Source organism: Chlamydomonas reinhardtii, chromosome 7, assembly GCF_000002595.2.
Source record: "Chlamydomonas reinhardtii strain CC-503 cw92 mt+ chromosome 7, whole genome shotgun sequence".
Taxonomy (NCBI): domain Eukaryota; kingdom Viridiplantae; phylum Chlorophyta; class Chlorophyceae; order Chlamydomonadales; family Chlamydomonadaceae; genus Chlamydomonas; species Chlamydomonas reinhardtii.
Genome location: NC_057010.1, coordinates 946,374 through 968,782, shown reverse-complemented (window position 1 = coordinate 968,782; position 22,409 = coordinate 946,374). Strand labels below are relative to the sequence as shown.

At 64.2% G+C, this 22,409-nt stretch overlaps 5 protein-coding genes across 5 annotated transcripts; 1 reads left to right on the top strand and 4 right to left on the bottom strand.

Moving 5' to 3' along the window:
- The first annotated feature begins 5 nt into the window (after positions 1-5).
- On the top strand, positions 6-1,279 carry CHLRE_07g319310v5 (uncharacterized protein). The gene has a single exon (XM_043063945.1). It carries the CDS (start codon positions 88-90, stop codon positions 268-270), a length of 183 nt encoding a protein of 60 aa, XP_042922513.1. The 5' UTR covers positions 6-87; the 3' UTR covers positions 271-1,279.
- A 590-nt stretch (positions 1,280-1,869) lies between these two features.
- Positions 1,870-14,285, bottom strand: CHLRE_07g319300v5 (uncharacterized protein). Its single transcript, XM_043063944.1, has 29 exons — positions 14,128-14,285; positions 13,970-14,055; positions 13,794-13,906; positions 13,532-13,725; positions 13,124-13,205; positions 12,642-12,904; positions 12,170-12,394; positions 11,443-11,689; positions 10,910-11,059; positions 10,455-10,539; positions 9,909-10,076; positions 9,472-9,571; positions 9,169-9,276; positions 8,638-8,855; positions 8,072-8,329; positions 7,683-7,854; positions 7,251-7,459; positions 6,945-7,033; positions 6,650-6,757; positions 6,283-6,474; positions 6,028-6,132; positions 5,733-5,885; positions 5,359-5,485; positions 4,980-5,152; positions 4,631-4,847; positions 4,207-4,455; positions 3,786-3,968; positions 3,344-3,437; positions 1,870-3,069 (listed from the first exon to the last, which is right to left on the bottom strand). Exons 1-29 carry the CDS (start codon positions 14,193-14,195, stop codon positions 2,937-2,939), a joined length of 4,569 nt encoding a protein of 1,522 aa, XP_042922512.1. The 5' UTR covers positions 14,196-14,285; the 3' UTR covers positions 1,870-2,936.
- Positions 14,286-14,333: 48 nt separating this feature from the next.
- Positions 14,334-16,455, bottom strand: CHLRE_07g319250v5 (uncharacterized protein). The gene is made up of 2 exons (XM_001700780.2): positions 15,334-16,455; positions 14,334-15,092 (listed from the first exon to the last, which is right to left on the bottom strand). The coding sequence occupies exons 1-2, from the start codon at positions 16,417-16,419 to the stop codon at positions 14,889-14,891; spliced, it is 1,290 nt and encodes a 429-aa protein (XP_001700832.2). The 5' UTR covers positions 16,420-16,455; the 3' UTR covers positions 14,334-14,888.
- A 198-nt stretch (positions 16,456-16,653) lies between these two features.
- Positions 16,654-17,826, bottom strand: CHLRE_07g319226v5 (uncharacterized protein). The gene has a single exon (XM_043063943.1). It carries the CDS (start codon positions 17,545-17,547, stop codon positions 16,846-16,848), a length of 702 nt encoding a protein of 233 aa, XP_042922511.1. The 5' UTR covers positions 17,548-17,826; the 3' UTR covers positions 16,654-16,845.
- Positions 17,827-17,983: 157 nt separating this feature from the next.
- CHLRE_07g319200v5 (uncharacterized protein) lies at positions 17,984-22,025 on the bottom strand. Its single transcript, XM_043063942.1, has 2 exons — positions 19,435-22,025; positions 17,984-18,686 (listed from the first exon to the last, which is right to left on the bottom strand). The coding sequence occupies exons 1-2, from the start codon at positions 21,772-21,774 to the stop codon at positions 18,516-18,518; spliced, it is 2,511 nt and encodes an 836-aa protein (XP_042922510.1). The 5' UTR covers positions 21,775-22,025; the 3' UTR covers positions 17,984-18,515.
- Between the last annotated feature and the right edge of the window lie 384 nt (positions 22,026-22,409).

The window sequence follows — 22,409 nt, the reverse complement described above, 5'->3', positions numbered from 1 at the left end:
AGCATACGTTGCGTGGGGCCGGGATAGTTGGGATTAGCGTTCGGCGTGTGCAGCAATCAGCTTGGCATGGGCGAATCGTCGCGAAGCATGGTGAGACAGGGTAGCTGCATGGTCCCAACGTCAGGGCCGCTGATTAGGAGCACGGGGGAGCTTGTCTCGGCGTGCACGGGATTCAGTTGCGGAGGGCGGGCGAAGCGCGATTTGGGAGCGTATGAAAGGAGGACTGGTGCTTTGCAGTTTGGCGCGCGACGTTTGTATGTTATCCTCTAGGGCACGAATAGTTCAACATGCAGTGCACGTGCCTGCTGTGCAACAGCAGCCGCAATTGGATGCCCGGGCTGCGCCGTGATCCGAGTAGGCATTGGAAATGCGTCTGGTACTGGTGATCTAACACGTTGACGGTTTTTTAAGAGCGGGGGTCGTAATGCTGGTGACAGGCCGATATTGCCGTTAAGATATCAACGCCATGCTACCGGTAATTTAGGTGACCGAGGTGACTATAACAGTGTTCCATCCTGGATGATGGACGTGCTTGCGTCCTGCGATGCCATTTCGTATGGGCGGAACGCAGCCGGGGCAAGTGGGGGCGCGCAGCAAGAACATCTGTATGAGTCGCGCCAAGCGAAGCAGGCGTGACGGTGCTGGGAGGCTGGCGTTTCTTCCGAGTGCATAGGTGGAGCGGTTTATCAACAAGGGTCGTAGTGTATTGCCTTCTGGTTGCGGAGTGACGCGCATACTGACCCTTGTTGCGACACGGTTGTGTGACGCGTCACGATGCAACTGCACCTCACGTCTGAGGCTCGAGGCGGCAGTGGAATTGCTGACCTGTTCAGTCGCAAGTCTCACAGGCGGCCGAGCAATTAGTTGTCCTTGCGATGTGCTGTACGGATACAAGCGGTGGAACGATGACTGAGAATTGAGGGGAAAACCAGCAAGGGCTGAGCGATACGCATCATAAGTAAGCAGCAGCGCCGGCGCGGGAGTCTTGCCGTTGCTTTGTCTTTTCTCAGGTTTTGAGGCCGCATCTGCTCCAGGACCGTTTCCAGGAACCCATGCAAGGTGCCATCATGAGACCAGGTGTCGTGACTGTTCAAATGGATGTAGTTTGGCGTGCCTGGTGCATGTGATATAGGAGGTTCAGGGAGCCGGGGCATGTGGAAACGGGTGCAAGCCCGCGCAACGCGTCGCGCTCGCATGCTTGATGGCAAGGACATGGCAATAAACGAATTACGAAATGCAAATGGTACACTGAATGCCTGCGATGTAAAGTGCACCTCGAGTGTGTCAGATCGTGTAGCATTACGCACCGGTGCTACAAGGGCCGGGGCTTCAGCATCAATATCAGCAACAGCACCGGTAACGGGGTGCCTTGAGCTGTGCGGCGACCTGCGACCAGGAGCAGGGGCATTGAGACTTCATGGGTAACGGCAGTAGGGATTGATGGACGTTGACTCGTCGAGGGCAGTACCGCAGTAGCAGTAGAAGCCGGAGCCAAGCTGCCAGGATGCGCCTGCTCCCAGTGTTGGCTCTGCATCCAGCGCAACGAGGGCTGGAACCGTGCTATGAGTGCTTACAGTGCTAACGCTCGACAGACACGCATGGCCGAAGCACACGCCACGAAACCTAGGCCCCGGTGCCAGACGGTGAGACAGTGTGAGACGGCTCTCCTCGGTGTACGACTGGATTCAGGAACTCCGGGTGTCCCCGCGAGAGATTCGTAAGATCCCTCCCCTTCTCAACCCCGAGTACTGGCTCCGCCCCCATGCTGCCCCAGCGCTTGCGGAGGTCGAGGTGCCTGTGCAGCCCCGGAGGTGCTGGCGCAGCGCAGGTGCCACGGTAAACCACACCCAAGGTGACATGAAAACTTCGATCTTCAGGTATTTACATGGGAGCATGAACTGCTGTATGTGCGTCCTTCATGCCGCCTTGCCACTGCCACTGTTTGCGTGTCCGTTCTGCATCTGCACAGTCGTCAAAGTCATATGCTGTGCCCACGTCCCCAGAGTTCACACACACACACACACAACGCGCCCTCACGCTAGAATTGTCCCATACCAACACACCACCCTGCACGCTCACACGCCCTCCGCTCTAACTCACTGTTGTCGTACCCCTGTGACCGCTTCCAGTGCACCGCTATGCGCATGGAAGCTCCCCTACTAAGTATTAACACACACCTCCAACTGACCGCCACACTGACGCACCCAACGAGTCTGCCAAACGTCCCGTCAGCCGCCCACACCGCATGCAGATAGAGCTGCGAGGGCGGCTGCACTGTACACCCCACCGCACGTCTCCACCACCTTCGAGCGACACTGCACAACGCGGTACCTGACTGCACCACGACGACACTTGCGTATTGATGAGGCCACGCCAGCGCCTCGCCATGCAAGCAACCCCGGCAAACAGCCATTCCGTCGGCGCTCCTAGGGCCATCACGCTGTAAGGCGGCGAACAAATCTCTGTCACACAGGTGCAACTCGTAATTGTTACGGGCTCTGTGATGTCAATGCTTTGGCCCTCGCCAGACGAAGTTACTCTTATTACGGTAATCTTCTTGCCAAGGTCCCACTCCGGGCGTAAAACTCCGGGCAGCGATGAGCACGCCCGCTGGGCTGGACCACAAACGTATCACACACCCATACATCAGAGCGGAAACACATATAACGGGCGCAATAAAATAGGTGTGCCTCCCACCCACGTGCTCCTCTAGGATGGCGTCAAAGTCCACACACATCTGTATGAGCACCAAGGCCCCCCGCCGCCAGCTCTCTGCACACCCGTCATCACGAACACCAGACGCACGCCTGGCCCGCCACACGGCGGCAACACGGCCAAAGCCGTTGGCCCTCACAACACACGTCCACGCCCACGCAGTGCTGCTCCAGCTCCCGGCCCCCGCACCCCCTGGGCACCCGCCATGCAGCCTTTCACGTCTACACCTGCGGGCGCGTCTGCACAACGGTGATGGCTCCGTCGGGCGCCACCACGCCCTCAATGTCCTGCGCCGTGCCCAGCGCGCCCTCAATGGAGGCGCCCAGGCGGCAGATGCGCGACAGCAGGTCGCGCCTTCGAGGAAGGAGGGAAAAGGGAGGCAGGCAAGGGGGGGGGGTTACATTCAAGGGGGGCGGCGGGCCAGGTCACAGGGAGCAGGCGCGGGGAATGATGGGACAGCAGTTCAGCAACTCTGTACCAGGGAGTCACCAGGGGCCGCTACGGCACTAACAATGCATGGTGCCTACTTAAAGGTTGCTACAACTTATTCTAGCACGAGGAGCGGCGCAAACGTGTCTGCTGTAACGCTGCTGCCCGACCTGGCCCTGCCGGGCTAGCTCCCTCGCACCTGTACGCGGGGTCCTGCACCAGCCGGTCCTCCATGTAGTCCACCTTCTTGAGCAGGCTGGGGTCCATGGTGATGGACTCGTACAGGCCGGCGCCTGTTGGTGAGCCGGGAGGAGGCAGAGGTGGAGGTGGAGGAGGAGGTGACGGGCAGGAAGCGGAGTTCGCACGGGTGCAGAGGTTGACAAACAACAGTGGCAGGCCTGTAGCCTTGGCTAAAGATCCCCCGGTTTACCGTCGTCACGAGAGGCCTGGCGCCACGTGCCCGCCTGTGCGTGCCTGTGAGTGTATAAGCTCATCCTCCGCACACGCCCGTGCCCGTTCTCCCTGCCATTGTGCAACATCCAAAATCCCTAGTCCATCCATTGTTCTTAACTCCTTGCTCCCGCCGTTTGGGCTGGCATTTACAACCCCCGCCGCACCCACCCACCCGCCCACGCACGCACCTGCGTATCCCTCCAGGTCCTCGCCGTTTGAGTCGGACCTGAAGATGAGGCTGTCGCGCACGTACATGGCCTCGCTCTTGCTGGCGTAGCACAGCACCTCGGGCGACCCCAGCCCCGCCTCGTCCTTGGCGGCCTTGAACGCCACCGCGCTGCCGGGCACCATGCCGCTCACCAGCGACTCGCCTGAGGACAGGGGCAGAGTGGGGATTACATTCATGATTATATAAGAAGTGAAGGCGTAGCCAGGTACAGTAGTATAGTAGACGTGGGGGAGAGGGGGGGGGCGGGAGGGCCGGGAGAGGACCAGCGGGTCAGGGCGAGGGGGGACGAGGTCGACGTCGAGCTGACAAGTAGCTTTGCAAACAGCCTAACATCCGACGAGGTTCACAACATAGCATGCCTCGACAGCCCGGCGACTCACCCAGGCCCTTGACCAGCTCGCAGAACACCTCGCGCTCGTCGTTGTTGGAGGGGTTGCGCGTGTGGATCACGAACGCGTACTGCGCCGGCACCACGCGCTGCACCAGCACCGCCATGCGCACGCTGTCAAAGTCCAGCCCGGCCTTGCGCAGCGAGTAGTAGGCGCGGTCGTTGTACTTGGACGCCCACACGCCGCGCAGGGCCTCCAGCGCCAGCGCCCAGCGCTCCTCGGTCTCGGGCGGCGGGATGCCTGTGAGGCGGGGATAACAGCAGCGCGGCATGAAATCCCCAAAAACGAGAACCCCAGAAAACGGAGCTGCACACACGTGACTAGCATTGGGAGCGCAGCGCCGCTCGCGCTAGTACAGCCCCGTCAGCTCATCACGTAGTGTACGTGTTCCATCAAAAGCCCGGCCGCCGCGCACCTGCGCCCTTCATGGCTTGCGCCAGGTCGTCGCGGATCTGCTTGGGCACCACCACCTGCATGGCCAGCTTGCGGCACTCGGCCAGCAGCGCCGCCGGCGACGGCCCCGTCCCGTTGGAGGTGGTGTGGTCGGCGTGGTGCTTGGAGTGCTTGTGCACCTCGTCCACGTGCTTCTTCAGCTTGGTCTTGATGTCCTGGTTCTCCTTCAGCTCCAGCGCCTGGGGGGGGAGGGCAAACGCGTGCGGGGGAAAGGATGAGTAACAAGGAAATCTCCAACGGATGGGCATGGTGGGCAAGCAGCTAGGTACCCTAGGAACCCTGCATCGCCCTGGCCCTGACCCTGCACGCACCTGCTCGAAGCAGCCGAAGGGCAGCGTGACGGAGGCGGGCAGGTTGATGTTGTCGGGCAGGCGGCCGCGCAGGCCCGCCAGGTTCTTGGACTTGGCGCCCACCACGCCGTCCTTGTACTCGTCCATGCCCACCACCCAGCGCCCGCACCAGTTGGGCACCTCAATCTTCAGGCCTGTGTGAATATCGTGGCACCCACAGCATGTTGGTTATACGCAAGCAGCGCGGCGAGCGGGCGTACGCAGGATGGTCCGCCATAATACAATTGAGTCCAGTTACTCCAGTACCACCAGCTACACACGTTACTGAAGTGCCCACCGTAAATGCTTGATTAGCGCGATCACACGAATGCGGTGTGCGGCAAAGCAGCCCTGCTCTCACCCTTCGTGGGCTTGGACACTGTGGAGTGCGAGCTGTCGTCCGCTGCGCCCGCCGCCTCCGCAGTGGTCTCATTCCAGGACACGGCGCCGCTGGCAGAGGGCGTGAAGTGCAGCCACTTGCCCTTGGCCTGCGGGGACATGCACAGAATGCAACGCGGCAGAGTGAAATACGGTCACATGTATAGGACTGTGCAAACCCGATTCCAACGAGGTTCCGCATGCCCACCCTCGCTACGTTTGCTCACCCCGTTCCGCGCTCCTCGTCCCCCGCGCTGAACCCTCCAGCCGCTCCGCCGCTTCCTCATCCCCCGCCGCACACGCACGACTGTTTCCTTGCGGGATTGGTTCAGAGTGAACCGGCGCACACGCACACACCTCGCGCAGCTGCTTGAGCGGCCCGTCGTCGTGGCAGGTGGCGAACAGCACACGCATGTTGCGCGCGCGCACCGACACGTGCGACAGCACGTCGGGCGCGTCGGGCGTGATGACGGCCACGCAGCCCTCCGGGATCTCCTCCTCGCCAGTCACCTACACACACACAAACACAGGGGAAGGGGAGAACCGGTATGAGGCAAAAGCGGCGGCAGTGACGGTGTGTTTGTGTCGTGTCAGCGCGGGTGCATGAGTACTACTCGTGTTGCGCGGGACAGGCACCGCTGCGCGCCCGCACCTGCTCCGCGATGAGCACGGTGGGCGTGTCGTAGGTCTTGTCCTGCACCTCGTGCAGTCCCGCCACCACCTCCACGCGGCCCGTGGCCGCAATGGGGCTGATCACCTGCGTACGGACACAGCAGCAACGAGGTGTCAGCACCCGCATGCCGCAACAACACTCCCGCCCGGCCCCTGTCCGCACCGCCCCCCGCGGCCCCTGCGCCAATCCTCTCCACCTAAGCCCAGCCGAGCCAAGCCCGCCGCCGCGCCGCACCTGCCACGCACCCAGCGCCGCGGCGTTGCGCAGCATGGGCTCAATGGCGGTGATGACCAGCGACACCGCGAAGGCCGGCCCGCCGCGGATGACCTCCTCCGCAAACAGCTCGTAGGCCCAGTGCTCCACGCCGAACGCGCGGCCGTAGGCGGACGACACGTCGCCGATGCGGTTCACGGTGCGGTCAGAGATCTGCGGGGCGCGTGGGGGCGCGGTGTCAAGCACGCAGGCAGGTAGGCAGGCAGGGCAGGCACGCATACATGCGTGAGCAGGAACTAGCGGCTGGAGGGCCGACCAGTCAGGACTGTGCATAGTTGCTGCTCCCAGCCCGCTCGGCCATACCCGTGCGCTCTTCCCCGGCACTCACGTCCGCGAGCGCTCTCCGCACGCGGTTGACCACCGCCACCGCCAGCAGCGCCTCCTCCTTGTTGGGCCGCCCGCCCGTGCGCACCGACTGGGGCAGCTCGTTCCAGGCCTGACGGGGCGCCGCAACAGGAACAGCAACAAAAGTGTGTGACGACATGCGAAAGAGCCGCAGCACAGGCATTGGCCACAGATTTGCGCAGAGCCACCTGCAGCGGCTGACATACTAGCAAGCCTTCCCTTGCCCGCTGCACCTACGTATATTGTCAGCATTACTATTTGACTGACACCCGCCGCACCTTGAGGCAGTAGCACAGCTCCTCGTTGTTGCCCAGGCTGAGGCACAGGTTCTGCAGCAGCGGCCGCATGAAGGCGGCGGCGCCGAAGCCTGCACACAAGCGGCAGCACATGAGTGCTCAGCAAAACACCTCATGAGGGCTCTATCCCACCCCATCCCTTCCTTCCATTCCCCAGCTCTCCCTACTCCTCCTCTCTCCCTGCAACGACTGCGGAACCCACTCCTGCGCTCCGCTGCTTTGGCTTGGTCCTGATTTAGTTTGGGCTGGTATTTACAACCGCCCCCGCCCTCCCGCCTGCGCTCTCACCCGCCGCGCCCACGCCCCGCTCCGCCGCCTGGCGCGCCTGGTCCTCCAGCGCCAGGTCCAGGTACAGCAGCTCGCGGCTGCCGGGCAGCGTGCCGCTCAGCGCCAGCTCGGTGCGCGCCTCCACGCACGCCTCCAGCAGCGGCAGGATCTGGCTGTCGCCCACGTGGCTCAGCACGTAGCCCAGGTAGCCGCGGCAGGAGCCGGGGATCCTGGTCGTGTGTGTGTGGCAGCGGGTGGCAGCGAGCAAACGTGAGGCTGAGTACGGTACGTGTCAGGCGGGGGCGCGCGATGGGTGGCTCGGCGCCGTGTTGTTGGCCTTGGCGGCAATGCAAAAGGGCATGAAGAGTCAGAACCGACAAAGCGTTTGCCCAGCGCGCACGACCTGTCCAGTCGCACCGCCCGTCCCACCCCGGCCTTCCCACCCCGCCGCACCTGTTGCCGGCGGCGCTGGCGCTGGCGGACAGGTCGGCGCCGCTGTGCACGGCCTTGAGGATGCCCAGGTAGTTGCGGAAGTCGCGGATGAGCGCGTCGCGCTTCTCCGGGTAGTACTCGGGCTCCAGCGTGATGGCGCGGTCAAAGCCCTCCAGCCGCTGCCGCGTGATGCCTGCGCGGGGTGCCGGGCGCGTGTGTGGGGGTTGCAGGCGCGTTCAACGTGGGGTGCGGAGCAGCAGGGCCCGGTCACGGGCTCCACGTGGCAGTGGGACAATGCCCATGTGCTGCTACAGCTTCGGAGCTCATGCGTGGCATGCACACACGCCAGGTGCCGCACGACGCGCGCGCACCCCCACCCCCTGTTCAGAACCCCTCCGGCTCCCCCGCACCTGCGTCCGACAGCACACGCCAGTAGGCGCCGATGTTGCCGTTGCCCTCCAGGAAGGCCAGGTAGGCCTCACAGATGGGCACGTCGTCGGGCGTGGTGTTGTTGTGCAGCTTCTGGTGCCACTCCTCCATCCACAGCCCCTTGCGCTCGGGGATGTGGTTGCGGTGCATGATGTGCAGGATCTCGTCGCGGATCTTCTGGCCGTCGCCGCCGCGGCCCACCGTTGTGAGCATCATGCGCACCCACTCCTGCGCCTCTCCTGCGGTTTGTAGGGCGCAGTAGAACGACAGCAGCCGCGTTAGCGAGGTGTGTGAAAGCCCCTGAGTTGAGTGGAGTCGAGTAGACCGACCGGTGTCCGAATCAGGTGACGCGACCGGTTTTCCACACTCCCTTGGCCTGTGGCTTGATGTTTGAACGGATGAGGTCGGGGTGGCTTGCCTTTGCACCGCTTACCTATCCACATCCTGCCATCGCCTACCCAAGGCCCTCCCCCCTACTTGTCTCCCTGGCTACTTGGTGAGATACAGCCCCCTCTCCCGACGCCCGCCCCGCTCCCGGCGCATCCACCCGTGGTGCGGCCGTGCGCGTTGGCGATGGTGTTGGTGAGGCGCTCCTGCGCTGCTGACAGGATGCGCGGCTGCGTGTTGTAGTTGCGCTGCCAGGTGAGGTGGCGGGTGGCGCTGTAGCGCAGCCAGACGTAGATGCGGCTCATGGCGTCGGCCACGTCCAGCTGGTCGTAGTAGCCGTTGAGCACCTCGCTGACCAGGTCCGCGGCCTTGTTGAACCTGGTGGGTTTTTGAGGCGGCGGGGTTTGTGAGGCGGTGGGTTTTTGAGGCGGAGGGGTTTTTGAGGCGGTGGGTTTAAGGCATTGAGTGAACGGAGGGAAGAGAGTGGTGATGTTGGTGTGCTTGAAAGTAGTTGTTGATGTGGATGTGCGGTTGAGGCGAGGCCAGCGCGGGGGGTTAGGGCAGAATGGTGCCCATTTCGGTGTTCAATCCCCGCCTATGCATGCCGGGGACATGTCCCATCCATGCATGCCGTGATGCCGGGGACACGCACTGGAGCCCTCGCCCGCGATGCGGCCTGCTCCCCCCACACCTGTGCATGAGTGTCCACATGCTGCTGTTGACCTCCGCCTCGATGATGGTGCGGCTGAGCTCGTCCTTGATGACGTCCATGGAGCGAGTGTCCTCAACAGGCTTGTCCCTGGCGGCAGCGGAGGTCGCGACAGCCGACGTCAACACAGTGCGCTCATTCATGTGCGGCCAAGGTGCCGACGAGTCTAGAAGGTAGACCATGCGTACCGTGTGCTTACTATGCCATGGCCCTACGACACCGACGCGCCCCAGTACAAGCAGGCGAGCGCCCCTGCCCCTGTCTGCCACCCTCCCGCCCGCTCACTTGGAGGGCAGCGGCACCGTGAAGTTGCCGCCCGCGTCCTTGTACCACATGGTGTTGTCGCTGGAGCGCAGCACGAACAGCAGCGCACCCAGGTGGTGGTCTGCGTGCCGGGGGGCGTTACATTCATGACGAGTTAGGGAAGGGGAGCGACGTGTGCATCAGTCAACAGGGCGCGTTTCAGCAGCAGCAGCCAGGATGTGCAGCAGATAATAATGAAGCCCCGTCATCACCGCTTGCCGGCAGCATCACCCCGCCCGTGACACGTCGCCCCCCGCGCTGCATTTGCTTCTGCACACAATCACCAGCCCATACATGCACGTGCGACCGCCCCATGACCCCTCCACTGCCACGTGTCACGGTCACTGGCAGCCATTGCTGCGCTCCAACCCTCCGCCCACGGCGCGTCCCCAGCCGCCAGCCTGCACGCCGCCACCCACCCGCCGGCAGGTTGATGGTGATGCGCTGCAGCGGCACCTTGGCGCCGCTGATCTCCACGTCGCACTCGTCGTCGTCGCAGTTGAGGAAGGGCGTCTCCACCGCCTTGTGCATCACCATGCTGCCCTCGGGCAGCACGCCGTCGTCCGGCATCACCCACTCGCGGGAGCCTGCGGTGGGCGGCGTAAGGCTAAGGGCGTAAGGCGCAGCACGTGTTGGGTTCAGGGTCGTTGAATTCAGAGCCGCGAGCCCGGTTTTGGCCCGCAGCAGCTTAGGGTAGCCGCCGGCTAGAGCCCCAGGCATGCCGTGGACTGAGCTCGCTGCTGGCCGCACACGTCTGCCGTCCCCTTGAGCCTTCCAAATGACCCCTTTCACTGCGTAGACACTGTGGATGACGCCCACGTGGCCCACCCCGTGCCGGCCGCAGCATCCGCCCGGAGCTTTGTCTGTTCCCACGCCCCTTCGCTTGCCCTCCTGCGCCTCCCCCTGGCGTCTTCCGCTCCGCTCCCCCCACGCCCATCTCCCTTCACACACACACGCCGCCTCACCAATGGGGCTGACGCCCCAGTGCAGCACCACGTCCGAGGCCGTGTCCGTCACCAGGTCCACACGAATGGGCTTGTTCTCAGCCTCCTGCGCAGCAGCAGCGGCGGCATCAGTAAGCGGGAAGCGCAGGCGTGCGGAAACGGTCACGAGCTGCAAACGCGCATGGTTACATGCCGCCGCCTCCGTCTCTCCTTCAGCACCCTGCCTGGGCGAAAGCCCTTCAACGCGTACTTAACAACCCAATCCCGCTCGTGCCCTGAATCCACTTTTGCTGCTGGGGCCCACTTGCCTCACGCAGCCCATATGGCCCCCTTTACCCCGCCGGTCCTCGTTTCCTCCACCCTCCGTCCATCACTTTTCCCCCCTCGCTCTTTTGCATTGGGGTTCAGTTCCGTTTGGGCTGGTATCTGCAAAGCCCCTCCCCACTCCTTCCCCCGGCTCTTGCACCCCCTCACACCTGGCGCACCACCACCAGCATCTCCGCCTTGCCGCCCAGCGGGAATGTGCGGCGCCACTTGGTGGCGGGGTCCACCGCAAAGCGCTGCACCAGGAAGTCCAGCGGCCGCTCCACCACCGAGCGCTCGGCAGACAGGTTGGGCGCGGTACGCTACGGGAGTAAAATATGAAGCGGTGCCACGCGTGAAGCGGGTGCGTGTCGCCAGTGGTACGGGCTGCCCCGGCCTTCCCCGGTTACATCTTTGCCTGCCAGCGGCCACCGCACCTGCGCCTTCCCGCCTCTCCAGATGCACTGACACGACGGTACCTTCCCCTCCTCATCCTGCCTGCCCCACTCTACCCTACCTCGGTCCCGACCCGCACATCTCCCCTTCCTTCCCCCGTCGAGTGCCACTCCGTTGCCAAAGCGTTGGCCACGCTCTCCTCCTCGCTCTTTCCATTGGGTTCGGTTTAGTTTGGGCTGGTATCTACCAGCCCCACCCCTGGCTACGCCTTCACATCTCAAATAATCATGAATGTAGCCCCCGCCCTCACCTTGATCATGTCCAGCGGGTTGCGCTTGGGCGTGCCCAGCGGCGCCCCCACCTGCGGCGGCGGGCCTGAGGGCCGCGCGGGCGCCGCCGCCGCGCCGCCGTCCAGCGACGAGGTGGCGCTGCCGGCGCGGCTGCCGGCGGGCGTGCCGCGCGTGGAGGCCGGCGGCGTGGGCTGCTTCAGCGTGTAGTTGAGGCGGCCCGCCACCTCCTCCAGGCTGGAGCCCGCCGCCAGCTGGTCGTTGATGACTCTGCGGCGTGAGGGTGAGCGCATGTGTGTCCGGGTGAAGCGGCAGTGGTGGTCGAGCCCTCGGTACGCCGCAGCCCACCTCCCCGGCAGGTTTCCACCGTGCACTCCGATAGAGCCCACAGGTTTGCAGCTGCAGCCAGGCAAGCCCAGCCGCATACGTCGGCCCAACCCCCCACGCCCCCACCACACCCACCTCATGCCGCCTGTACAGCCGCCGCCCCGCCATGCCCACCACACCCAAACCCAACCTCCCTGCCCCACATCGCCACCCCCGCAACCTCCGCCAGGCCCCTCCCCGCACCAACACTCCCGCCGCCCACCCGGCCCTCCGGCTTTCATGGACGGCTACCCCCCTGGTTCTGGGATCTGGGTTGGTTGAATTTGCAATCAGCTACCTCCCCCCTTGCAGCGCTTCTGTTTCCTTACGGGATTGGTTCAGAGTTACCCCTCCCTCCCCTCCCCAAGCGCGTGCGCCACCTGCCTGCGCGCGTCCAGGCTGAAGTCCGCCCCGTCCGGCTTGCCCGCCTTTTCCCACAGGATGTAGGCCTGCACGCCCAGCAGGTCCTCGGGAATGGCCGGCAGCGCCGCCGCCGCCGGGGCGCCCGCGGGCTGCTGCGCCTGCGGCTGGGCGGACAGCGGCGCGGTGCCGTCGCCAATGGTGGGCGTCACCACCTTCTTGCGGTAGTCCGAATACTTCCACTTGCCCCTGGAGGGGAGAGAGGGGGGATAAAAAGACATGTGCTGAGAGCCCTGTCCATATTCCCCTCCCCATCCATTGTACAGCCGCCATCGTGATCTCTTTCTCTCTTCCTCTCCCTCGACTGCCGCACTGAGTTGCCGCGCCCCCCCTTTTTCCACACCACCACGACCCTTGCAACCACCACCACCACCACCACCACCACCACCACCGCGACCCCACCCCTCCGCTGCACCCCCGCGCCGCCCGCACTCACTCCGCCACGCGCCACAGCTCGTCCAGCACCCGCCCGCGCGCCAGCAGCTCCTTCATCTCGCTGACGCCGCGGTCGTACTCGGAGGCGGCCGCCTCGGCGGAGCGCTGCGGCCGGCCCACAAAGTCCCAGCGCACCCAGGCCCACTTGTCGCACAGGTCCTTTGGCAGCTGGTCCAGCTTGGGCGCGCTGGGCGAGGCGTCGGCGCGCAGCTCCACCTTGAAGTTGGTGCCGTTGTTGTCGTACCAGGTGTTGGTGGCGTCGTCCTGTGGTGTTGTGGTTCAATGCGGGTGCGGTAGTGTTTGGCCGCAGTGGCAGCGTGGCTTGGTGGCGTGCAGGCCGGCAGGGGTTGAGGCGGGCGGGGTGGCTGGTCGGGGGCTGTGGCTGCGGGGGTGGCTGCGTCCGTGGCGTGCGCCGACTGCTGGCTTAGCAGAGGGGCGCAAAACCATGTGGTGGGCGCCGCCACACCCGACCCAGCAGCTTACCTTCAGCACGAAGTTCAGGAAGTCCGACGCCTCCTCGCCGTCCAAGTGAAGCACCACGCGCGCGCGGCCGTTGGTGTCCAGCCTGCAGGCAGCAGGGGAGAAAGGCAGCCGGCGAAGGATACAGTCAGGTCCCCGGCACTCCTCGAGCTCGAACGCCGACCCGGCAGCGTCTATCCCCATGTCCCCTCCCTCCCTGGCCTGTTCGGGTTTCACATTTCCTCTTCCGCGAGCCCTCAGCAACACACGGTCGTCAGCGGCCCACCAATTGATCCGCCAGAGGTGCCGCCGAGACCACGAAGGCCGACCAATTATGCTTGATACACCATATTGCATCTATTTGTGACACACGCACGGCCCGGAACACAGCGGGTCCATTCTAGGGTTGACATGGAAGACACGCACGCTTGCCTGAAAGGGGTCTGCAGCGCGCGATCCTTATACTGCACCGTGCCCTCAGGGCGAGCTCCAGCTCCCGGCAGGCGCCAGCCCCCCTTGTAGTCCTTTCCTCCCTCGACGCCCCAATGCAACAGCAGGCGCCCCGCCTGCACGTCGCTCTCGATACTGATAATCTGATCATTCGAGTCGGTCTGCTCCACAGTGACCTGCAGAATAGTCCAGATTGTCCAATTCAGAGGCTCGCGGGGGGCGTTCCGGTTCCGGGGTCGCATACCTGAACTCGAGCCCCGTTACGCAGGGCGAGGTCCTTCTGCACTGCGAAGACGGGTGCAGCTGCCACCGCTGATGCCATAATCCCGTCGCGCTGCGGCCGAGCGGAAGAGCACCCTGCAAGTTGGGCCCATACAGAGTCAAGATGCAGCCGCCGCGTGCGTGAAACCGTTGCCTCACCGTTGAGGCGGGCGCCGCTGACAAAACGTCCAGAACTGCACGCTGAAGAGACGCCCGGCAGCGGAATTCGCTGCCTCCGGAACGGCCTGCAAAAAGCCATCTTGCGTGAGACCCTTTCGCCGACGATCTCCAACTAGCCCACAGTGCCCAATAATTACCTTGGTGCACATGGTACAAGCCGACCACCCACAGCGGGCGCCAGCCCGGCTTCCCGGGACAGAAGCATGTGCAGAAAGGTTGTTGTGCTAATGACCGTCTCCTAGAAAGGATTGAAAGCTGCAGATGTGGTAGAGTAAGTTGTTGTGAATAGCGTAACGTTGCGCTTGAACTTGAGGAGCAACTCCTATTAGTCCAACGTGTCCCATGCAATTCAATGATGTCATCAGCACGCCTTGCAGTCGCTCGGCGCCTTCCCATCCAGTCACTTGCACCTTCCCAGCCTGCTCGCCCAAGCTCAGCAAGTTAAGCGTAAGTTAAGAGGCGGGACATTGTACAAGCCCCCTTTAGCTCTTCCTTGCACTTCCTGCCTTCGCTTACACATGCATCAGCAGCCCCTACACCTACGCACTGCGCACACACGCATTGGCTATTCTAGGGTTTCCAACGCCCGAGTTTCCCCCAGTGCATGTACCCAGAGATCAAGCACTAGTTAGGACTAGAAGTCATAGAACTAAAAGGCATGGTCCACTCACGTGCTCCCCATGCTTCGGTACCGTAAATCACATCCGCACTCCAAACCTGCGTGACACCCTGCAATCTGACATGCTTAACGGCTGCCAAGGACAAACATACTAACATGGGTATGCGTTACGGCATTACTCCTCCACGCCCCCACACCACACCTAGCTCCTCCACCTTCAATCCGCATGCACCGTGCAGCAATGCAACGTGTTGAACCCCTGCGTTGGACAACCTCCTGCTACTGGGGTGCTACCCGGAGCATCTTATCCACCGCAACATCCAGGTCCAACAGACGCTGCAGCATACTCAATCCAGCAGCATTTAAGCCGTGGTGCATGCCGGGGCCGCTGCCGTCAACTCCAGGCAAGCCGTCAGCCTGGCCGCCGTCTGTGCTACCGCCCGCAGCGGCGTCCTGCCAGCCGTTCCACAAGTCCATGAGCACCTGCGTGGCGTGTTGGCGTTGGGAGGAAATGCGTAGGGGTAAGTAGAGGAGTCGCCCGCTAGGGAGAGTATAGACGGGTCAGGCCTGGATCTCATAATGTTGAAAAGGGAAAGACGCAGAGCGTTTCATGCACCCAGCACCCTCCCAGTACGCATGTCTGTTGCTCCCTGTCCTACTACGTTACCGGTATGCCTACAACCAATGAGGCAAGTCAGGAAACCCTTTACTTCCACACACGCACCTGCAGCACGGATAGCTGCAAGATCTCTTCAGCGCAGCTGAAGAGTCCGGTCGTCATGGCCTCCGTCCGGTCGGGCGGGAGGGCGGCTGCCTCGAGCACGCAGCTGCCACCGGCGCCCTCTGCCGTTGCAAGGCCGGCAGCACCCGGCGCGGCCATGACCGCGGCTACCAGCGCTGCTGCGTCCGCGGTCGAGCAGCACGGCACCAGCGCCGCACTTGCGCAGGGCACGATGGCGCCGGGGGTGCAGAATGCAAGATGGCGAAGCAGGCCCGTGGAGGTCCCATCGCCCAACTCGCAGTCCAAATCTGCAGCTGCAGCGGACGGCCCTGCGTCCGCCGCCCTGCCGGCAGCAGCGGCTGCTGGTGCAGGCACGCCGCACAGCTCGTCCAGCCAAGCCGCCATGGCCTTGCGTCCAGGGTGAAGCCCGCCCGGCGGCGGCGCCACGCCACGGAGCATGACAATGGTTTCGGTGATGTGAAACATCTTCAAGATGGCTTCCATGTTTGTGGCCCCACTTGCGACAATGTCGGCTTCCGCCCCTGGGGCCACCCTCGCCAGCCATAGCCGCTCCACCACATCCCGCAACACGGCCTCTGGGGTGGCAGCCTCGAGCCGCAGCGGCGCTGCTAGCGGCGGCAGCAGCGCCCGCATTGCTGCCTCAGTGCTGTCGTGGCATCTGGCCTCATGCAGGCTCGACGTCAGCGGCGCAGGGCGAAGACGGAACCTGCCATGCCGCAGGACAAGTACCTCTGGCAGCCCAAGCAGCTGCACCACAGCGCAGACGGCCCGGGTGCTGACTTCCTTTGATGCGTCCAGGTACGCGAGCTTTACCCGCTGGCACCGCGCCGCCAGCCGCGCCAGGGGCCCGCGCGGCCTCAGGTAGTGGAGGACCTCCGCCTCCGAGCCCGCAGCGTCCTGGCTGACATTGACCTCTGTGAGGTGCAGGCAGCTGAAATGGCTGCTGCCACTGCCGCTACTACTGATGCTGCTGCCGCTGCTACTGCTGCTGCTGCTGATGCCAGCAGCTGTCGCCGGCTGGTCTGCGGCCATGTTGAGGACCTGGGCCACCCTGTCAAGCGACGGCATGCTCCTGTTCGTCGTCAGACTGCAAGCCACGTCCGGCTACATCACCTGCATGTGCCCAGGCGTCGGCGGGTATGCAAGGCGCAGGAACGGTAGGTGCAGCTGGCTGTGGCGTGGGCCGCCTTCGGTGGCGGCAGCAGCGACCATGACCCGCACCGAAGCCGCCAGCTCCAAGCACACCAGCTGCGGCCAGCGGCGAGCCTCCAGCAACGCGGCCAGGTGGGCGCCGCCGGCGCTGCGGTCGTGGCAGCGCAGCTTCAGGGTGCGCAGCTGGGTCAGCTGCGACAGGCCCTCCAACTCCGCCGCGCCCAGCACCGCAGGACCGTCCCACCCCGCGAAGGACTCGGCGCAATACAGCTCCGCCAGGCCGGCACAGGCCGCCAGCGCGCCCACGCCGTGCAGCATGCCGGGAACCGCCGGCAGCCGCAGCTAGCGCAGCCGGGGGCAGTGCTGCGCCAGAGCTTGGTAAATCATGGTGGGGCGCGCGCGGTCGGCTGCTTCCATGCCCTCCAGTTGCCGCACATCGTTCGCGTCCAGGACTTCAAGCCCCGGCAGCTGCGGTACGAACGTGCAAACCACGGCCTCCAGATCAAAACCACGTCTTGAATCGTAATCATTTACGATAGTGAGGCGCCTGATGCGGCCGAGCGCCTGCGCGCTGACACCGGCTAGGGCCAGGCGGGCGGTGTGGTGGTGGCCGTAGCCGCTGTCGCCGTAGCCCTCACCCGCTTCCCCCTCGTCGTCATCGCTGCTTTCACCGTCGCTTGAGCGACTTGTGTCCCAAATGTTGGTGTCCACACTGATGCTGACGTCCTCGCACCAGGGAAACAGCGACAGCGGCGAGCGCTGCCCCGGCCGCCAGTTCTGCGCCAGTGACTGCGAGACCGACACGGTGAGCTGCCGGACACCCTGTCTGACAGCGTTGCGCAACGCCCGACAAGCCAGGCGTGCATTCGCGAGATCGCGTTCAGAGAGGCTCTGGCACAGCGCGACAAGCGCGCACATGTCGAGAACGCACAGCACGTCGGGAAGAGCTGGGGCTGGGGCTGGGGCTGCGGGGGCATCGGGGCCTTGGGGCCCGACTCCCTGGGCACGCCGCTGCAGGTCCAAGCTGCTGCTGTTTGCCACCATGATGGCTGGCAGGGTGTGGAGATATTGAGCACTTCAGCACTTTCTTATAAAATGCATCAGGCAAAACTGAGCAGCGGTGTGGATGTGGAGTTGTGGGCGCGCAAATGGACCCGATTGTGCTCGTTCCACTGAGCTGGTTACTGTTCTATTTTCATATGATATCTGCGGTGACGATGAAAGGGCGGCATGCACTAGCGCGACGTGCAGACTCGGGGAGAGTGTTCAGGTGAGGTTTTGCGAGGGGTGACAATACAAGGCCTTATTATAATAAGGCGGTGCATGATCGCACTATTATGCAGGGGAACACTAACTCCTGATCAATTTTGTATGAAGGCCCCAACGGCCCAATCGCGAGCCCAAGCGTGCCCCATCGGTGCCCGGTCTGCGTCCAACTGCAACCGCAGGTCCAACCTGACTGCGGAGGACGCTGGGCTACACGGTTGTCTCCAATACGGACGACATTTGGGCCTCTCTTGATGTATCCATTGGGGCAATACAAGGTGCTGTAATGGGAACATTGACATCCCTCCATGGCACCGAGGGGTTCCCCTGGGACCGTGCCCTGGGACCTACTGCACCGTTATTGCGTACTGCACGTTCAGGGTTGTCCCCCTCTTGTAGCTTCTCAAACGTAATGCACCAGCGTCCCAGCGCCAATTAGACGGCACACAGGCCTTACTAAGCCTGCAACAGTGTACAGTACTGCACGGTGGCGTTCGTGCTGGCGACACAATTGCACTAGTGCAGACGTTGCCGCTAGCCTGACAATCGAGTTGCGCACACCAGCTTGACTCCGCTCTCCCTCACACTGTAATGTGCTCATTCTCCACAGCCTTTGTCAAGACCAACACTGGGATACGGCCGATACTTAACCCTCGTGTCACGCAAGTGGCGCCCGTCTTGCATCTCTGCCATTCACGGTTAAATGGCACACAAGTACACATCCGCGCGCCGCGTCGCCTGCAGCCTCAGGCGCTGTCGCCCTGATGCAGCTTACACACCCCCGCATCCAGGTCCAACAGCCGCTGCAGCAGGCGCAGGTCCGCACCGCTCAGGGGCCCCGGGTGGCCGCTGGGTGCGGCCGGCTGGTCGTCTGCCAGCTCGCCCTGTGCCCGCCCGGCCCACAGCTCCTGCAGCACCTGTGTGTGTGTGAGATGATGCAGCGGCGCAACAACACGTGAGCAGACGCAACGCATGTCAGCCTCGGGGCTGCTGAGAGAGACAACGGGCAGCATCTCTCCAGCCCTCAGTGCAGCGCACTCGTGGCAGTGGCTTCGCGGCGTCGCTGTGTGAGGCGGACAGGATGTGGCGATGTGCGCTATTGCACAGGCAGCAGTCGGCAGCAGCATGGCCCGCAACGGCCCTTGCGCCCCGTCCCGAGGTGCATCACATCGAGATGCATCATGTCGCGAAGATACGTTCCGTTTGCACTGCGCAACACACACACAAATGCTCACACACACACACACACACACACACGCACACACACAGACACACACACACACGCACGCACGCTGCCGCCCTGTGCTCTGTTGTTTTCTTATTCGCTCGTATGTGAGAATTTCATCGAGGATTGGGCGGGAGCTTGGACTTAGCGGCCAGGAGTAGCGACGCGGAGCTAGGAATCGTAGGAGTGCCTGGGCCTCACGGTACCGTGAGCACATGCATGGGTTTGCACCCTTGAGAGCGTGTGGACACTAATCCCCCCTCGAGGTTAGAGCAGCGGGGGTTGCGCGATTTCCGGTTGGTAAGGCCGGCGGCTCACCGCAGCAGGTATGCGAGGTAACTTCAGGTAACATCCGTAAACCGTCGCTTTGCTGCATCGCATACACTGTCTTTGCGCAACGTTCTCCTTGTGCTCTTTAACACACACGCACACACACTCACCCGCATCACCGCCCAGTCCATGACGGCCACGCACTCATCAGCGCGCGGGCCAGCGACGTGCTCAGTCACGCCGTGCGGCAGGAGCGCCGCCTCCGCCGTGCGGCCCGCGCTGCCGCCCGAGCCCGCGACAGCGGCAGCCGCAGCCACTGCCGCAACCAGCGCTGCCGCCGCTTCGCGTGTTTCACACTGCACCATCACTGCACCCGCGCACGGCATGCTCTTGTAGTCCCTCGACTGATCCAGGAAGCGACTCGCGCCGGCCGCCGCTGCTCCTTCGCCGGCCGCCGCCGCGCCTGCTGCCACCGCTGTCGCGGCCGCTCCCGCTTCGGCCACCCCCGCTGCCCCCGCCCCCGCCTCGGCCCCGGCCCCCGCGCCCGCGCCCGCAGGCGCCGCGGCGACAGCTGCCGCAGCGGGGCCGCCGCCGACCAGCCCATCCAGCCACGCGGCCACTGGCGCCGGGTCCACGTGATGCCATCTGTTGACCCGTGGCACCTTGGGCGGCGGCGGCGTCACGCCTCGCAGAAGGACCACCGTGCGGTCAAAGGCCGCCGCCACCCCAGGGTCGACGTCAGCGACAGCGTCACCGGCGGCGGCAGCTGCAGCGCCGTCGGCAGCAGCAGAGGCAGCAGCTGGGTCGTGGTCCGCCGGCGCCGCCGCAGAAATGGCCGGCGCCGCCTCCACCCTTGCCCCAGGCTCTGAAGGTCCCGCCCCTAAGCCCGCCGGCCCTGCCTCCGCCGCTCCTGCTGTCGCTGCCTCGACCGTCGCCACCCCCATCAGCCACAGCCGCTCCACTGCCTCCCGCAGCACAGCCTCCGGCGTGGCCGACTCCAGCCGCAGCGGCGACGGCAGCTGCTCATCGCCGGCCCGCGGCCGCGGCGGCAGCAGCGGCGGCGGCGGCTCCGACGGCGCCGGGCTGGGGCGGACCACCCAGAAGCCGTGCTGCAGCTTCAGTAATGCTGGCATGCCCAGCACGCCCAACACAGCGCACAGCGCCGACACGCTGACGGCGCGCTTTGCGTCTAGGTGCTCGACGTGCACCTGGCCGCACCGCGCCGCCAGCCTCGCGAGGTGCCCCGCCGGCTCCAGGCACTTGACGGCGTCCGCCTCCGAGCAGGAGTGCTTGGTCACCGGGAGTCCAGCCACCCGCAGGCTGTGGATGCGGCTGCGTGGGGCGTCCGGCGGCGCCAGGTCCACCGCCGCCATCAGGACCCTAGCAGCCGCCTCAAACGCCAGCGGGCCGCACTCGCCCGTGCAGCAGGGCTGCAGCCAGAGCTCCTGGATGTCACGCCCGGAACCTGGCTGCAGTGTCAGTTCTATTTGCGGCATCTGTAGGCGCCGGTGGGCGGCGGCGGCGCCGGCGGCGGCTGTGACCCGCACCGAAGCCGCCAGCTTCAGCTCCTGCAGCTGCGGCCAGCGGCGGGCGCCCAGCAACGCGACCAGGTGGGCGCCGCCGGCACTGCGGTCGTGGCAGCGCAGCTTCAGGGTGCGCAGCTGGGTCAGCTGCGATAAGGCCTCCACCTCCGCCGCGCCCAGGATGATTGCGCCGTCGTGGCCCCGCGCACTTTCCCAAGACTCGAACGCCGTCAGCCCGCCGCACGCCGCCAGCGCGTCCACGCCGTGGAGCATGCCGGGCGCCGCCGGCAGCCGCAGCTCGCGCAGCCGGGGGCAGTGCTGCGCTAGAGCTTGGTAAATCATGGTGGGGCGCGCGCGGTCAGCCGCCTTCATTCCCGCGAGCTGCCACGCGTAGGACACTCCCAAGACCTCCAGAGCCGGCAGCTGCGGCGCGAGCGCGCACAACACGCCCGCCAGGTCAAATCCCATATTTCCATACGTCATGGAGAAGTTGAAGACGGTGAGCTTCCGGATGCGGGCGAGCGCCTCCGCCCTCACGCCGGCTAGCGCCAGCCTCGCCAGGTGATGGTGGCTGTAGTTACTATCGGCCGGATAACGAAACATCTGCTCGTCGTCGTCGTCATCGCTGTTTGCGGCCTGCCAATCGCGATATGGGTCGGGCTTTTCAACGCTGATGCTGAGCTTTAGCTCCGAGCACCAGGGGAACAGCGACAGCGGCGAGCGCTGCCCTGGCCGCCAGTTCTGGGCGGTCCGGTGATTCACGCGTACGTCAAAGCGCCGAACGAAGCTGGCGCAGGCCTCCCGCAGCGCCCTGCAGGCCAGGCGAATTTGTCCGAGTTCCTTGAACGTGAGGCCGTTGAACATGGCCGCGAGGGTGTCCACGTCCAGGACACGGACAAGGTCGGACAGGGTGGGGCCGGCGGGTGCAGCACCGGGCTGGGCACGTTGCACCGCCAGGCTGCTTCTGTGCGCAGCCACGACCGACATATTGGCTTGTTATAAGGGTATGTATGTATCGCCGCACAAGACACTGTTGAAAACCGCGTTGGAGTCCGCGCCAGATGTCGATGTCAACTGGCGAGGTTCGCCCTTCCCCTCCCCGCCCCGATACGATACTATTAATGTATATGCACCAGCATGAGACCGTCGATAAGCGTGACCTCTGAGTTGTAAGTGAACGATTCCGAAGCCAGGCAGGCGAAGGCGGGATGCCAGTTATGTCGAAACTACACTATGAAACAATTTCCACAGAGCTGGCAAATTGCAACAGATTTTGGCAAGAACCCCATCTCGCCACGGAACACGATCCCGCGCTCCCTGGCAGGCTGGCACGCGGGACCCGCACTTCGCGTGTCATCTGCATGGAATAGGCAGTAATGCCGCATTCATACAGCTACTACTGCTGTCTGTTACCAACCATGACAAGGCCGGCGCTAGCCGGCGCACCCCACGCGACAGGTCTGCACATGTCGCCCGCCCACTTTCCCCAGCGCATCGAACTGCGTGTGAACTATTCTGTAGCAATCGCTGCTGTCTCTGGGCTGCCCCACTCCGAGATCTCGCCGCCTGCGCTCCTGCCTAGGCAGTCCCATCCCTCAGCGGCCTCCTACCATGCCGCAGGA

Bases quoted from the DNA above. Each gene is read 5' to 3' on its own strand.
- CHLRE_07g319310v5 (XM_043063945.1), top strand. From the start codon at position 88: ATGGTGAGACAGGGTAGCTGCATGGTCCCAACGTCAGGGCCGCTGATT.
- CHLRE_07g319300v5 (XM_043063944.1), bottom strand. From the start codon at position 14,195: ATGCTTCTGTCCCGGGAAGCCGGGCTGGCGCCCGCTGTGGGTGGTCGG. The intron at 5,886-6,027 runs GTGCGGGCGCGC...GTGTGTGTGTAG, and splicing joins CCGTGCTCATCGCGGAGCAG to GTGACTGGCGAGGAGGAGAT. The intron at 5,486-5,732 runs GTGTGTGCGTGT...ATGTCCCCGCAG, and splicing joins CGCTCAAGCAGCTGCGCGAG to GCCAAGGGCAAGTGGCTGCA.
- CHLRE_07g319250v5 (XM_001700780.2), bottom strand. From the start codon at position 16,419: ATGCCGTCGCTTGACAGGGTGGCCCAGGTCCTCAACATGGCCGCAGAC. The intron at 15,093-15,333 runs GTGCGTGTGTGG...CACGCCACGCAG, and splicing joins TGCAGCTATCCGTGCTGCAG to GTGCTCATGGACTTGTGGAA.
- CHLRE_07g319226v5 (XM_043063943.1), bottom strand. From the start codon at position 17,547: ATGGTGGCAAACAGCAGCAGCTTGGACCTGCAGCGGCGTGCCCAGGGA.
- CHLRE_07g319200v5 (XM_043063942.1), bottom strand. From the start codon at position 21,774: ATGTCGGTCGTGGCTGCGCACAGAAGCAGCCTGGCGGTGCAACGTGCC. The intron at 18,687-19,434 runs GTGAGTGTGTGT...ACACACACACAG, and splicing joins TGGACTGGGCGGTGATGCGG to GTGCTGCAGGAGCTGTGGGC.